At 39.4% G+C, this 16,993-nt stretch overlaps 1 protein-coding gene and 1 long non-coding RNA gene across 5 annotated transcripts in view; one reads left to right on the forward strand and one right to left on the reverse strand.

Moving 5' to 3' along the window:
• Window positions 1-1,276: 1,276 nt before the first annotated feature.
• On the reverse strand, window positions 1,277-15,560 carry LOC129191935 (transmembrane and death domain protein 1-like). 4 transcript variants are annotated; one of them, XM_054795396.1, is made up of 7 exons: window positions 15,315-15,560; window positions 13,848-13,931; window positions 13,518-13,709; window positions 11,370-11,489; window positions 8,302-8,439; window positions 5,586-5,842; window positions 1,277-2,816 (listed from the first exon to the last, which is right to left on the reverse strand). In XM_054795396.1, the coding sequence occupies exons 2-6, from the start codon at window positions 13,924-13,926 to the stop codon at window positions 5,598-5,600; spliced, it is 774 nt and encodes a 257-aa protein (XP_054651371.1). In that variant the 5' UTR covers window positions 13,927-13,931; window positions 15,315-15,560; the 3' UTR covers window positions 1,277-2,816; window positions 5,586-5,597. The 4 variants fall into 4 exon arrangements, with proteins under 4 accessions (XP_054651371.1, XP_054651370.1, XP_054651372.1 ...); XM_054795395.1 differs by having other exon boundaries at window positions 1,277-5,042; XM_054795397.1 differs by having other exon boundaries at window positions 1,277-5,042; window positions 13,838-13,931.
• Window positions 15,065-16,993, forward strand: part of LOC129191981 (uncharacterized) — a 123,602-nt gene continuing 121,673 nt past the window's right edge. Inside the window, exon 1 of the long non-coding RNA XR_008573301.1 lies at window positions 15,065-15,471. This is a non-coding gene — a long non-coding RNA (uncharacterized LOC129191981). The remainder of the gene's footprint in view (window positions 15,472-16,993) is intronic.

The raw sequence follows: 16,993 nt of genomic DNA on the forward strand, positions 1-16,993 counted from the left end.
CTGATCTTTCAAGGCACACAGAATATTGTGTTCTATGGCTGCTATATAAACATGGAACCTACCAACCTACTGCCGTCTTTCATCAGAACAAAAAAGTTTGTTTCTACCTTTTTCCGTTCTTTAGTAATCAGCAGTAGAACGTACGTAAATTTCAGGAAAATATCAGTTCCCGACCAAAAATGGGAGAAAAGCAGCTTTTTGTGAAAAGATACATTTCAAGCATAACTTTCACTTCGACACAAATACTTTTTGCTTTCAAACTAACAATTTATTTACGAATATAACACCATGAACTATTTACAATTTTCCCATTTGGAACTGAACTATGTGTGTGCATGTGTGTGCACGCGTGAAAATATCCCTACTAAGCGTAAGCTTCTCCACTCGTCCACGCTCTGTCACTTCCAGATACCAGAATAATCTACATTAAAAAATAGATGGACAGAAGTTACAACTTAATTAAAATGTTATGATCAAAGCGGATAAAAGCACAAAAAAAGATAACGCGGTGTCCAGTCAGTTTGCGCAGTGCGAGTGTAGGCTCTTATTGTCTCATCAAGTCATTAAACTGCTGTTTGCACTCCTGTTTCTTCATTGGATGGAAGTTTCAAAGTAAGAGCAGCACATGCAGAGAAAACAAGAAGTCGCTAAATCGCACAAGTCAGAATAAGCTAAAGCCTAACAGGTCTCAATACAAACATATGGTAGACGAAGAAAACGGGAACCTGGCATGAACTGCAGCACTCGGCCCCGGCCACATTTATTGACGGGGTCTGGAACGGTTTGCAATTTAGTGTTGTATAATTGTCCACCGTACTTGGTTTAAATTTTGTACAGATCGGATTAATCCTGTAGGTGGAGCGCTTCAAAGTGCAATCCCAAGAAAGAGGCATTAGCCCGCTACATCGAATTAAACGTCTGTTCGTTTTAGGGCTTAGGTTCTTGAGATTTTATTTGTGTGTCTTGTCATGATGCCAGATTTCATGTTGATTGGTTGATAGTGTCGTTGGGGGACTACATTTAAGAAAACAAAATGGAAAACATTTACACTTGCACAGCGTTAAGTATATTCATAAAAAAGGCAGTTTATTTGACCTACTACAACTACTACTACTACTACTACTACTACTACTACTACTACTACTACTACTACTAGTAGTATTCACAGAAATTTAACATGATAACAGTATCTTGCAAGATAGCACTACGTACTGAAAGTGCCAAGACAGTTCTGTAGTGTTCCAACATCAGCCCATATACTGTATATGTAAGCATTTTCGCATAATTAAAATAGCTAACATGCTAACAGTTAGCATACTATCGCCTTGCAAGATACCATTAAGTACCGAAAGTGTCAAGGCAGTTCTATAGTGTCCTTACATCATGCCCTCTATATTTGTATTTTGACATGAGTTAAATAGCTAAAATGCTAAAAGCTAATTTGCTAGCACCTAGCAAGATAGCACTAAGCAGTGAAAGTGGTAAAGGCAGTTCTGTAGGGTTCCAACATCAGCCCATGTAAATGTAAGCCTTTTGGCATAATTAAAATAGCTACAATGCTAACAGTTTACATGTTAGCGCCTCACAAGATAGCACGAAGTACCGAAAGTGCCAAGGCAGTTCTAAAGTGTCCTTACATTATGTCGTGTGTATTTGCGTTTTGACATCAGTTAATAGCCAAAATGCTAACAAGGCAACAGTTAGCATGCTAGCACCTAGCAAGATAGCACTAAAATAGTGAAAGTGCCAAGGCAGTTCTATAGTAACACTACATCATGCCATGTGTATTTGCATTTAGACAGGAGTACAATAGCTCAGATGCTAACATGCTAACAGTTCACGTGCTATAGCATTTTTACATGATTGCTCAAATGCTAACAGTTAGCATGCTAACACCATACAAGACAGCACAAAGCACTGATATATATTTTTATATACCGTTTATTGTGTGAATTATTATTAAAACTATTGTTTTTTTAAATAAAAAGAATATAAATAAAGCTCTTAAACGGAGCGTTTCCGAACATTTTAGACAAATGATCAATACGTTGTGTTTTGTTGCACTTGCACTATTAACACTTTCCAAGTTCTATACCAGAATCTATTGAATTTGTTGCTATGACCACTGGGTGGCACTGTGGCTTTATCTGTACAAGCTTGGTTTTTGAATACGCTTCAGATCCCCCCCCCCATCAAGGAAATCATGAAAGAAAAAACCGAGAAAGCTGCAACTGAGGATATTTTAAAGGTAAAGTGTTGTGATCTATTTTTCTGTGATCTATATTATATATTGAGCTAAGGCGGAGTGATGGCTGAGCTGGGAAGCGCTGCTGATGCATGAAAAGGAAAATGGAAAGGGGTTGGTGGTGGTGGTGGTGGTTGTGGGGGGGATTAAAAGCCTTTCGGTGGCGCTAAGCACCCCTCGGAGGCCGACGCCGCAGAGCGCGTCCAGACAAAACACCTGACTGCTTAGGTGACAGGAGACAGATCTCCGCTGTTAAATAACCCCACAGAAATAAATCACAAATGTGAAAAAAAGGTGCTCTACATGAGAATGGACAGGGGCTGAGGAGCGTGCGATGTAAATGTCAATCTGGTGTCAGGTTCCTATTCTGTTCATGCATGACACGGCCGACTGCTGGGTCTTTGCATGACAATGGGGCCGCCTCTCGTGGCGCGCGGCCTCCTTAATGAGGCGGCTGAAAGGACGGTGACGGCGTGCCGGTGTGTGAAAATGCTCGCTGTTCTTGCCCATTTCCAAAGTCAGCTATTTTTGGTTTTCATTATGCTTCCGACAGCAGATCCCTGCCGGGGGGCTGGAGGAGAAAACAAAGCACCGTGATGATGACCTGGGAGTCGTAGAGTCCCATTCCCACCCGCAGCAGGTGAACACTTCTCATTTTCTTTACCCAGTAAAGACAACTTAAGGTGGGACACATGATGTTCGAAATAAGAAGCCATGACAATGCTGATAAAAGGAGACAAGGTCAAGTTCCAGGCCTTGGCGTTATTTTCGTAAAATTAGGACTTTTTATTGTTAAATTACAACTTTTTTCTCTCAGTATTTTTGACTTTATTCTTGTAAAATTACTGTCAATTTTTCAACTCTATGCTATGCTAAAATGACATTATTTTTCCTCATCATACAAGTTTAGTTTCGTAAAATTGCGGCCTTTTTTTTCGCGATTAGAATACGACTTTTTTCCTCTTAATAATTTGACTTTCTTCTCGTAAAATTACGGCTGTTTTCTACATTTCTGCTGTTGTTTTTTTCTTTCTTCTTGTAAACTTTCTTCTCGTAATATTCTGACTTTATTCCCACAATATTGTCACTTTATTCCTGTAATACTATAACTTTCTCCGCAACCTAATTTTCCAAAAATGACATTGTTTTGTTTTACTTGTTTTTCCACAATATTACAACTTATAAAAAATGATTTATTTTTTCTTTAATATTTCAATTCTATGCTACTAAAATGTTATTTTCCCTCATAATATTGCGTAATTTTTGTAAAATTTTTCTCTTCATATTTTGGACTTTATTCTCACAAAATGAAGGCTCTTTTCTTCATTTCTGCTGTTGTTTTTAATTTTCCAACTATTTAAATTTTCTTTTATTGATTTGGACTATATTGCCAGAATATTATAACTTTTTCCCCCATATAATGACTTTTAAAGTAGCAACATTTTTCTTGAATATTTCAACCTTATGCTAGTAAAATGACGTTATTCATACTAAATTATTTTCATAAAATTATGACTTTTTCTCATTAAATTACACATTTTCTCTTGATATTTTGACTTTATTCTTGTAAAATTACTGCCGATTTTTCATCTCTATGCTATGCTAAAATGACATTATTTTTCCTCATAATATTACAAGTTTATTCTCATAAAATTGTTAGAATACAACTTTTTTATCGTAATATTATGACTTTATTCCGATACTATTACAACTTTTCCCAAAATGACAACTTTATTTTGTTTTGCACAGTATTACAACTTTTTAAAATTAAGATAATAATAATAAAATTGATTTTTCTTTAATATTTCAACTCCATGCTTGATGTTATTTACTCTCATAATATTACGTTATATTTTAATACTTCATCTTTTAATCTTCTAATGTTCATCTTTATTCTCGTAAAATTACGAGTTTTTATCCATTTCTGCTGTTTTTTTTTAATTTTCCAACTAATTAAACTTTCTTCTTGTCAATTTTCTTCTTGTAATATTTATTCCCATAATATAACTTTTTTCCTCAAACTAATTTTACAAAAATTAGTTTTCGATGTTTTTCACCCTGTGACAATATTTTTTTAAATGGATTTTTTCTTTACTATTTCAACTCTATGCTACTAAAATGACATTCATTTTCCTCATAATATTACAAGTTTATTCTCATAAAATGTCAACTTTTTTCTCTTAATATTTTGACTTAATTCTCGTAAAATTACGGCTGACTTCCCCATTTCTGCTGTTGTTTTTTCTTTCTTCTTGTACATTTTCTTGCCTTTATTCCCATATTTTCACAATTTCTCCGACCTAATTTTCCAACTTTATTTTGTTTTGCTTGTTTTTGCACAATATTACAACTTTAAAAAAGTTATTTTTTCTTGACTATTTCAACTCTACGCTACTAAAATGATATTATGTTTCCTCATATTACACTTTTTCGTAACATTATAACTTTTTCTCCTTAAATACATTTTTTCTATGCATTTTTCCCTTTTTTGACGTTATTGTAAAATTACGACTGTTTTCTCCATTTCTGCTGTTTTTTTTCATTTTTCAACAATTTCAACTTTCTTCTTATAAATTTTGACTTTACTCCCATAATAATATAAGTTTTCCCCAACTTTCAAAAAATTATTATTTTTTTGGAATACTTCCATTTTATGCTACTAAAATGATGTTATTTGGCCGCACGATGGTCGAGTGGTTAGCATGTTGGCCAACACAGTAACAGTCTGGAGATCGGGAAGACCTGGGTTCGATTCTCCCTTGGGCAGAATCCTCCCCTCTCCGGGTACTCCGGTTTCCTCCAACAAAAACAAGAAACATGCATGTTAGGTTAATTGGTGACTCTAAATTGCCATTGGCTGTCGCCCAAAGTCAGCTGGGACAGGCTCCAGCGTGCCCCGCGACCCTAATGAGGAGAAGCGGTATAGAAAATGGATGGATGGATGTTACAGCGTTATTTTCGCAAAATTATGAAATTCTCATATTTCGCAAAATAGTTTGACTTTATTCTTGGAAAATTAAGCAGATTTTCCCGTTTTCCCATTTTTGTCTTGTTAAATTGTATTTTTAGAATGAGCCGCACTAACCAGCTGTGGCGTAAAGGTTGTTGTTGTATTTGAGGACCTTTGTAGCGATGTGCAGGCGAAGCGGCAAGCAGGCTGCATAATTAGTTGCCCTTCCATGCCAGATGGGCGTGTTGCCGTCATCGCCATCGCAGTAACACCGGAACAACCTTTGGTGCCAAGGCCTGGTTCCAGTGCATCTGCCACCCCCACAAAGTCACCAACCCATTTTGAGGGAAAAACACTGCTGAGATACAGTAACTACGTCAGTGCTCTTACTTCCTCTTAGGACTAGTTTTCCACCAGGACCTCCCAGCTGGGGTAGCAGACCACCCTGGGTTGACGGACGGTCCGGTTCCAATTCGTGATGCGCAAGATGGCCAAGAGGGTGGAGACAGCGGCCAGCAAGGTGCCCCCGAAGCCCAGCAGGATGCCGTACAGCAGAGGGAGAGCCACGTCCAAGGGGCCCTTAGTGTAGGCGGGGACGGGGGGCTGCAGCACGATGAGGTCCAGGTCGTGCCATGTCAAGTCGGACGCTAACACACACACACACACACACACACACACACACACACACACACACACACACACACACACACACAATAGGGTGCACGGAAGGTGCATTTTTAGACAAGCTTGTTAAAAATAGCTTCTAATGGACAGGTGATGATGGCATTCTTTAATTTGGGGCCGTCCTGGGGAATCCTGCCGTGTGAGTGAAGTAATGAGTTGGGAGGCTGCCCACAGCCACCAAATCTAATCAGGCATCTCATCTAAACACTTAATAGGATTTGGAGTTGAGTGAAACATTCTGCCATTTGTCATTCATCCAAGGGGGATAACCACCACTGGTGTCACTTCAGAGCATCAACGCCTGCACGCTTGGATGCGCCCTACTCCCATTAGGCAATTTTACACCACAATGCAACAAATTAAAGCCAATTTTATAAGCTTTTTATGAGCAGCCCAGTGCAAGGATCACTGTACTTTGAAAGCGCGTGAAAGAGGAAGAACCAAACACTTAGCGGGAAAACTATACTTCTTTCTTACTAATGTGCTAGGAGGTACAGCAGATCCCTGCCATTTACGGGGGTTACGATCCCAGATCCCCCTCCCCATGAGGGGGGAAAAAACGCAAATAATGGATGCACTCATAAAAGGCTTAAAAAAATGTATTTGTAACACTCCAAAGTGCAGCCTGTTTTTTTTATCCGCCATGGCACATTCTAAATATATTATTGAGCAAAAAACTTAAAAAAAAAAATTGAAACATTTGCAGTAATTTTACAAGAATCAAGTCAACATATTAAGAGAAAAAAGTTGGAATCTACCAAGAAAATAATGTTGTAATATGATGAAAAATGGCGTCATTTTAGCAGTTGAAATATTAAAAAAAGAAAAACAAAGGAATGTAAAGTTTACGTTTTTGGAAAATTATGTTGCAGAGAAATTTACAATGTTATAAGAATAAAGTCAAAATATTGTGGACAAAAAGTCCAAATTACAACACGAAAATTTACAAGAAAAGAGTTGAAACAGTTGGAAATAAAAAAACAGCTGAAATGGCAAAAACAGATGTAATTTTATGAGACTATAGTTAAATTATTAACTCATTCGATCCCACTCATTTCTCAAAAGACAACCCCTTCAGTAGCGGCCATTTTAGACCATTTTGACTGATCTTTCGAGGCACACAGAATATTGTGTTCTATGGCTGCTATATAAACATGGAACCTACCAAAAGAAACATTAGACTCCCATCTTTCATCAGGAAAAAAAAGTTTGTTTCTACCTTTTTCTGTTCTTTAGTAATGAGCAGTAGAACATAGGTACGTTTCAGGAAAATATCAGCTCCCGACTAGAAAAGGGAGAAAACCAGCTTTTTGTGAAAAGATACATTTTAAGCAAAACTCGACACAAATATTTTTTGCTTTTGTGACAGCTCAAATATCTAAACAACTGTACCACAACATAAACAACACAAAAAAGGGCTTGCTTTACCTTTATCAAAATAACATTTATTTACAAATATAACACCATGAACTATTTACAATTTTCACATTTGGAAATGAACTATCTGAGCACGTGTGCGCGTGCATGTGTTAAAATTTCCAGACAATGTGTAAGCTTCTGCACGCTACACTCTACGCTCTCTCACTTCATCATTCCTGTCACATGTGATTTTTCCATCTACATGATCCCTGTCGAGGTTTTTATCAAATGCACTTGAAATTGAAAATGAAATGCATTACTGGAGAGTTGCATCATCACCTCTTTTTGCCTCTCACACACAAAAAAGGTTAAAGATATGTAAATAAATAAGTTGTTGGGATCAGGTGTTCGGGGTTATAAAAACGCATAACTCCTCATAATATTAGGACGTTTTTCTCTTAATATTTTAACTTTGTGTAAAATTATTTTTGCTGCTGTCAGTTTTTTTGTTAAAGTTTTCTTGTTAAATTATATTTTTCGAATATGCCGGGGGCCAATAAAAAAACTACCGTGGGCCGCAAATGGCCCCGGGTTTGCATTTGGACACCCCTGCCCTAGACGGACCAAATCAATATGTAGCAAACACAAACACTTTGAGGTTTTGCTCCGCAGCATATCAGAAAAGAAGCAAAAATGTTGATAGCTGCTTTCTAAAGTCAAAGCTGATGTGTGTGAATATGTTGCTTTGCCTAAAACACAGAGATCATAGGTCTGCTTTCATGGATGAGTAAGGAAATGTATCAACATACACAGGCTGAAATCAGAGGATATTTCCATTTTTAAATCAAAAAATGATTAATCGAATGCCAAAATATAAACCAAAATCGCTAAATGATCAATTAATAATGTTGTTTTCCGTTTTTCTTGTACTTTATTCACCCCTTCCACTCATCGATTTAGCAGTCGAATCACTGTTATACAGTATATACTGTATCATATCAGAAAGGCTAGCTATTTTTTTCCAACACATTGCCACCTGGTGGGGCACTGCAATATGGCTCACCTCTTTTCTTCTTTCTCTTCTGGCCTTTTTGAGGTTTTTGCACCTCTTGGGACTTTAGAGAGCTGGCAAACTGGTGATAGCCTTCAACATAGCGCTCCAGGTTCAAGATTTTGTCCTGGTTGATGTTCTTGCCCACCTCTGTGGGGAAACGACTCAGTTCAAGTTCCAAAAAGTGTTATTTTCTAGCTAATTGTACATGCAGCGGATCTTTCATAATTGGTGTATTGTGCATCCAGTGGGTTTTTTTTTTTTTAATCGAAGAGGCCATCGCCCCCCTTCGTGTCTCGCCTCGTCACCCCCCCTCCCACCCAAGCTGATGAAAGGAGCAGATGGTTTCCTTGGCGGCTGGTGTCATCTCTGTCAGATCATTTACACCTTCCCGTCTGCACATGTCGGACGGGAGACGCGTGCCAGAAACTGGGGAAAAATCAGCCTCTTTTGAAGCTCCAATTACAAACCAAAGACAGAGCAAAGACGCAATTACACGCCGCCGTTTAACGTCTTCAAGGAGGCATTCTTGACCGGCATAAAGCGCTTTTTAAAATAAATAAGTACAACCCAGATTACGCTTTGTTGCGGAGGGACGTGCTGCGAATGCCCTCTCCTGAGGTTTGTTGTCAAGAGTGCTGTGTGGTACAAACAAACGCAGCTTTTTTATTTGAAGCACTATTACATCAGTCGGCCCCTCATACAATCAATTTAAAAAGGAAATTATCAAACGTGGTGAAGGCAAAGCCCTCGTGGATAACGGAAGGCGGAGCGCCAAAGGCAATGGGTTTATGGCACCTACCCGAGAGCAACCAAACATTGGTGGAACTGGGGAGGAAATTCCTTTCATAGCTGTTGCCAAAATGACATCAGAAGTTCAAACTGATGTTGGATTGCACAGGATGCATTTTGGCCCAATAAAAAACAACCACGAACCACAAATGACCCCCAGGCCGGTCTTTGGCCACCACTGCACTCAAATTAATAGGCTATTTTTTGTTGGAATCTTGCACAGACGTACCGTAGATTTACTATCCACTGAAAGTGAGTCCATACGCAGCCATTATTGTCTTAATTAGCTGGCAACACAAGTGAGCAGCGAGATAATTGTGTCTCATCTACAGTCAAGCATGGTGGTGGTAGTGTCATTGTCTGCGGGGATGCACGAGTGCTGCGGTTCACTGAGGGGGAAGTTCAATTCCATCGTGTATTGTGACATTGTGGAGCAGAAACTGGGCCACATTGGCAGTTTTTATGATGGTATAACTTGGCAAGAGGCAAATACATTGGACTTTTGAGTGATCAGCTTGAATAGAAGAACAGATTTATTATCCACTGGAAATGAGCTAACACAGCCATTATAGTGTAAATATCTGGCAACACAAGTAAATACACCTTACTATGAACACGTACAACATGTTTGAATTCATGTTTCCTCTTAATGAACCACAGTGCCAGCAGCACTCATGCCCTTGCAGACTATGAAGCTACTACCACGACCATGCTGTACTGTAGGCAAGACACAATTACCTTGCAACTACACTATAGAAGTAAATGTAAACTTGGGTGTACTTTATAGAGTAGTCAGTGTCCAGCTTGTATAGCATTATAGTAGTGGGTAGCTAGATATCTACAGTCAAGCATGGCGGTGGTAGCGTCACGGTCTGTGGGGCTGCACGGGTGCTGCCAGCACTGGGGGGCTGCGGTTCATTGAGAAGAAAGATGAATTCCAATGTGTTCTGTGACATTGAAGCAGAGCATGATCCCCTCCCTTTTTTCTTCTTCAGTTCAATGAGACATAACAGCACGCAGCATATCATGCATTGTCTTCTTGATAGGGACATCAAACACACTTTGTCCATATACAAGTATTCTGACGACTTAATTTTCAATGGCGACAAAATTTGGTCATGTCTAGAGTCCTGACATGGTGGTGGTAGTGGGGCTGTACAAGTGCCACCGTCACTGCAAAGAGCTGTGGTTCGCTGTGGGGGGGAAAGTGACCCAGTGAACATGTCCAAATTTTGTATGGAACATTTAATGTGAACACCATTGTCATCTCACACGGACTTAATCCTCTTGGGCATGGAACTGAGCAGATCTGCACAGGCTGTTACCAGAATCCTATTGCACTCCTCCATGATGACATCACCGGTGGAGCTGCTGGACATACTACATAGACATACTCCACTCCACTCAGTCCACTCCGTTACCTCACCTTTCTCAGCAACACACTTCTCATCTTGTGGAGTGTTTGGACTCCTTATGTTGAAAAACTGACATGCGGCCCAGTTTCAGCTTCAACATGTACTCACCTCTCCCCTTAATGAAAGGCAGCCTCCCCAGTCCCGGCAGCACTTGTGCGGGGCCCAAAGGCTGAATGTCGGCCAGACACAACTATCTTGCTACTCTCTTGTGCTGGAATTCATGTTTTCCCCCTCAGTGAACCACGGCTCCCCCAGTCCTGGAAACACTTGTGCAGCTTCTGCAACCTGACTGTAGGCAAGACACAATTATGGTGCTACTCTCGTGTTGGAATTAATGTTTCCTCCTTAATTAAACCAGGGCTCCCTCAGACGCGGCAGCACTCGTGCAGCCCACGTAGGCTGACTGTACGCAAGACAGAATTATCCTGCTACTTCTTGTGTTAGAATTCATTTTTCCCCCCTCAGTGAACCGTAGCTCCCCCAGTCCCGGCAACACTCGTGCAGCTCCTGCAACCTGACTGTAGGCAAGACACCAACAACCTTGCTACTCTCTTTTGTTAGAATTCACGTTTCCCCCTCAATGAACAGCGGCTCCCCCCAGTCACGGCAGCACTCGTGCAGCCCCAGATCGTGACGCTACCACCACCACTTCTCATTCACTGTTGCTAGCTATTTATACAATAATGGCTGTGTGTTGACTCAGTTTTTAGTGGATAGTACATCTATACTGCTATACCAGCTGTACACTGACTACTCTAATGTACGTCCAATTTTACTTTCTTTAGTATTGCCTTTTGACAAGATATACTGTAATTAAAATGCTACCGTAGATTGAAAAAAACAACTAGTTGTTTCCAAGTTGTTGTAGCTTACCGAGGGCGATGTCTGCTCTGCCGATGTGATGCAAGGCCCGAAGGAGGCGGTCGTAGTACGTCTGCGGACCGTACTTCTCCAGCCAGGCTGTCAAATCCGCCCGGCACTTAGCTTCACTGTCTGGTAGAACACAAAACACAAAGTGGCTAATCGGTTCCACACCCAACTACAATGAGCGAATTTTCGCAAAGTAGGATTCCTTATTTATAAATGGAATATTTTCATAGTTACAGCATAGAAAACCTGTTTACGGCCTTCTAAATACATTTAGAACATTCTAGACATGAAATAACACCCCTATAGTCACCTTTACAATTCTTTTACCCAATATTAGTAGACATACAGTAATTAAGAGAAAATAAGCTTGTGTGTGTTGCTATTAATGTGTTTGGGTTCTGCGGGGCTGAGTGGGGGGCGGACAAGAAGTGACGTGGGGGTACAGAATTGAGTTTTAGCTTGGCGTGAGCCTGTTTTAGGGACTATTGATAAGACAGATAAGACTAAAGAGATGATCATCGACCCAAGAACAAGGGAAAAGGAGCCGCATAAAGCCCTGTTTATTGATGAGACTGAGGTGGAGAGGGTGAAAACCTTCAAGTTCCTTGGCACACACATCAGCGAGGACCTCACCTGGTCTCACAACACCCAACAAATTATGAAGAAGTCCCAAAGGAGACTGTACTTCCTGAGAAGACTGAGGAAATTTGGCATGTCCACCAAAATCCTCAGTTGCTTCTACAGATGCACTATGGAAAGTATCCTTACCGCCTCCATCACTGTTTGGTACGGTAACTGTACAACACGTGATAGGAAGGCACTCCAGCGGGTGACCTCACAGACCTCACAGAACATTGTTGGGGCAGCCCTCCCCTCACTGCAAGACATTTATAAAACTAGAGTCCTACGCAGAACACACAACCTCATCAAGGACAGCACACATCCACAACACTCATTATTCACACTCCTACCGTCAGGCAGACGCTACAGGAGTTTGAAGTCCAGGACCACAAGGCTGGCAAACAGCTTTTACCCACAGGCCATCAGGCTTCTTAACGAAGCACTCACACACGCCGCACGCAACACACGCACACACTCATTGTACTTTATTTATTTATTAATTTGTATTATTTATCTGTATTAATGTCTCTTCTGTTGTTGTTGCTTAATTTATTGGTATATATGTTTATGTTTCTTATGTTCTTATTCTTGTGTTTTCTTTCTTTTCTTGGGAGAATGAATGGAATAAGATTTTCATTGCATAGTATAACTGCTGTTTTACCATGCACATGACAATAAAACTCTCTTGAATCTATTGTGCCTGTTGTGAGATCACTGAAACCTGCCAAAAGCCTGTTCTTCCAGCAATCAAGTCTGGTGCTCGTGTGTCTCACCCAACATTACAGTAGCATTACTGACAACTAGTGTAGAATACTACTTGTCATCACGTCTTTCAATGCGTCTTTTGAATGCCTAATATTTGTATTTTAGCTCATTTAGCCATTTTTATGTTTATGTTTAATGCTTCATTTAGGTACCAAATATGTCAAATTTGCTTAAATATGCATTTTTTCACTAATAATAGGCCATAGGGACAACCACCATAAAACAGCATGATTTATTAATGAAAATATTTTTGAAGTGAAGCTGCGAAATTTGAAGTGCAAAGTGGCAAAGTATTACTGATCAGGTCTTTTGGATTTGTTTGACTATTACCACTGCTTAACTTCTTTTTACACTTGAAATATTAAAAAATTGAGACACGTGAGGCACATCTGCAACGCGACTCTTTTCATCACTGAAGCCTACAAATGTCGAAGCTGAGGCACACCTGCGTGCAAATCACATTACATTTAAGTATGAACTGTGACTAACTTCTTTTTACACTTGTAGGACAGTCATGAATTTTGAAATGTTCATAAAAATGTTGCATGATGGCGACAGTTTGACCCTGGAACAGATTCTATTAACATTTCCAATGCTTACTCTGAGAAAATGAGTTTCCAAATTGCCTCAAACTGGTCAAGCCGATACCATTACAGAGTTTCCACTGTGATTTATTTTTCTTCCAAATTCAGCCTCCAACTAAACCAGGCTTTGTTCCACTGTCAAAGGTCAAAGATGAGATGCATGAACAGACCAGTTGCCGACCTTCGAGCGAGGCGGTGTCTCTCGTGATGCGATGCTTGACAAGGAGCTCATTGTTTTTCTCCGAGAGGCGTTCGACGTGCTGAAAGATGTTTTTCTCCGGATTGGAGAGGGCGACCAAGAGTTCCTCGCACTCGGGGGACGTTAGCAGCTCCACCAACCGCTCCAGCTGATGGACGCCGATGTCTTCCACCACTGCAGAGCCACGTCATTTGACAACATAAATTCAGACTGCCTGGAAGGCGTCGACAGAGCCATCAGCAAAGCAAGCACATTTTTTTTGCTACGTTTAAACTCTCATTAGCACGTGAGCTTGTCGACACCTGCTCTCACCTGTGTCCTCTTCATCCTCCTTCAGCGCCAAACTTTGACCCACAAGGAGCAGCAAAAACGCCAATTCCCATACTTGCATGTCAGCTGAAGCAGAAAAAACAAGCGTGGACGTTAGATTGATTCTTAAAAAAAAAAAAAAGAGTCTCAGATCCTTTCATCAGATAGAAGACACACAAATCCTCCACCAAGGCCACAATGCAAATTTGGATCAAACTGTACACCTTCCTGCCTCTGATGTCATTTTATTATTAATATTACTGCAATACTCACTGAGAAATTAAGGCAAAAAAACCCTAAATGTGAAAAAAATTAAATGAAATTAATGGAATGGGTTCACTGACATCAGTTCAAATGTATTTGTACTACTGTGGTAGCAAAAAACCTACTATATAATGTTTTATTTAATACTTATTTTTTATTAATAACATTTTAAAGGGGACAAGTTAGATTCTTTTTTAATATCTAAAATATTTTTTTAAAAAACTTTCTAAATGTATTTGTGTTAGAAAGGTCATTTGAATATCACATGAATTGTTTTTCTATTTTTATTTTTTTTTTATAGTCCAAGAAAAAAATATTACCAATGAGATGGAACGTGATTAAATGAAACCTCAACTGAAATAGATGTATCAATTTGTATTATTATTTAATATTTTTTTAAGGTATTTTTAAGGATATATATAGCAATGAAATTGAATGTAATTCAATGTATCCTCAATTTAAATAAATGCCTCAATTTGTACAATTATATAAAACATTTTTGAGGCATTTTTAAGGATACGTAGCAATGAAACTCAGTGTAATTAAAAGTATTATAAATGTAAACAAATCTCTCAAAAATTAGAATTGTTTTAAAGACATTTTCGAGTAATTTTTAAAGATACAGTAGCACATAAAAAGTAACAAAGTTACATGAATTACATTAACACATGTAATTTAATGAATGCTAATTAATTTACTAATGTAAATTAACTTAAAAATGATTAACAATATCTTTTAGGCGAAATATTAATATTTAGGTTACCAAAGTGGACTAAAATGGAAGCAACACCTTTTGTGAGGTGAAATAATAATTAGGTTACTAAAGTGGATTAAAATGGAAGCAACACATTCTTAAAGGCCCTCTCCTGTCAACCGCCACTCATCGATCATATCTGGGCTCGACTTTTTTGGCTTGATTAGTTAGTGGCTTCACCTTTGACTTCCTTCAGGGTCAACGCTAAATGTCAGTCTATTGGAATAGGTAAAAAAAACACATTAAGGTTTTATAAACTATTTTGTACATGCTACATGAGCACAAGACATCGGATAGTTTATCATAACAACATGTTAGCTTTAGCCTATTAGCTAACGGGCTACAAGCTAAACGGGTTCATGGATAACAGCATCGTACAGCATTACGATGTGTTTGACTTTTATTTTCGGATTCCATTTAACTTAATTCAACTGCCAGTCCAAGCTTCCTACCGCAGAGTGTCGCCAAATCCCCGCGACGTCTTGCGTACTTGACGCAAAAACTCCCAACTAGCCAAACAAAGTGGAGCTACGCGTCCTTTTTTGGCGCAGAGATGACGTCAAAATGTGGTTTGACAGCAGCCAAACGTCGTTTAAAAAGTCCATTACGGTGAGTATAAAGTGTATATTTCATTACTTCTTTGTCGCCATTTGTTTTGTGCTATTATTGTTGTTAAAAAGCCTCGTCTTGAGTCACCTGCTGCGTCATTGCTTTGTGTTTTCAAGTAAGGGGTGGGCGGGTCGATACACATATTGACAGTACCGATACCAGGGCGGCATATTATAGTACCGATACCAGGGCGGCATGGTAACGGGGAAATGCTAGCGTGATACGATCAGTTCTGTTCTGTGTTTCTTTTCACAAATATGTGTTTTTGTTGTGCTATTATGAACATCATCAACAAATTAAACACAATTATAGAGTCATAGTCAATGAGTTGGGCATCGGCAACGGTATCGACGATACTGCCTGCCTTTACTTGGTAAAGTTAGCATGTCAAGTGTACAGTACCTTACTTACAGCAATGTTTATATCATTTTTGGTCAAATAGAGATGGGAATGCAATACAACTGAAATACTGTAGATGTGTGTTCCAAGATGAAATTGAGGTCAAATCGATTATGGGGTGGAAAAACAATCACAGAAGGTCCCAGGTATCTGGATATCTGAAATATCATGATATGATATCAGCCACTATTTGTTCAAATTGAAGGAAATCTAATGCCACATCAGTACAAATGATCTTTGCAATGGTAGAAGATAATCAATCTAAGGGTGATGGTCCAATTTGTCCGTGTTAGTCCACGCCTGTCTCTGACAGTCCCATTTAGCACTTTAGCACCTTATTTGTGCACTTTATCCACTTTTGACATACACACTAAATCTGCACTCGTAATAGATGCCATAGATCACATACGACAACGTAACATTAAGGAGGGGGGACAGCAGCACACGAACGTTAGCAAGGCTAGCATAGCTATGTGAGCTAAAGTGAAAACATGCAACATCATGCTAGGTTAGCCTATTTGCTAAAGAAAAAATAAATGTATAAAATTACAGCTCCCATGTCTGTAGATGACTGGCAGAGTCAGAGTTCCCGGTTGCATTTTATGATGTGCAGTGAAGCCTGTTTTTTTTTTTAACACAAAGATGTCAGGAAATCTGGAAGACCTCGGTTCCAATCTCCGCTTGGGCATCTCTGTGTGGAGTTTGCATGCGTGGGTTTCCTCCCACATCCCAACAACATGCATGTTAGGTTAATTGGTGACTCCAAATTGTCCATAGGTATGAATGTGAGTGTGAATGACCAGTTCGGGGTGTACCCCGCCTCTTGCCGAAGTCACCTGGGATAGGCTCCAGCATACCCCCGCCACCCTAATGAGGATAAGCGGCATAAAAAATGGATGGAAGGATGGATGTCTATTTGGTGGTGGGTGTAATAGGTTTAGATTTATTCTGTATTACAGTATTTATTAAGGATTATCGTACTAGTATCTCAAAAAGTGGTTCTTATAGGAGTCAGATGGGACCAAATTAGCCCCGAGGGTAAAGAGTGTGGGCGTTTTTGCAGAGCTCTTAGTTTATACACCTTATCGATAAAATGATATGGTGATAATAGAAGGAATCATTG

Source organism: Dunckerocampus dactyliophorus, chromosome 1 (assembly GCF_027744805.1).
Source record: "Dunckerocampus dactyliophorus isolate RoL2022-P2 chromosome 1, RoL_Ddac_1.1, whole genome shotgun sequence".
Lineage (NCBI taxonomy): Eukaryota > Metazoa > Chordata > Actinopteri > Syngnathiformes > Syngnathidae > Dunckerocampus > Dunckerocampus dactyliophorus.

Coding starts and splice junctions, on each gene's coding strand:
- LOC129191935 (XM_054795396.1), bottom strand. CDS start 13,926: ATGCAAGTATGGGAATTGGCGTTTTTGCTGCTCCTTGTGGGTCAAAGT. Junction 13,710..13,847: donor GGAGGATGAAGAGGACACAG/GTGAGAGCAGGT, acceptor GTGGCTCTGCAG/TGGTGGAAGACATCGGCGTC. Junction 8,440..11,369: donor CAGAGCAGACATCGCCCTCG/GTAAGCTACAAC, acceptor GTTTCCCCACAG/AGGTGGGCAAGAACATCAAC.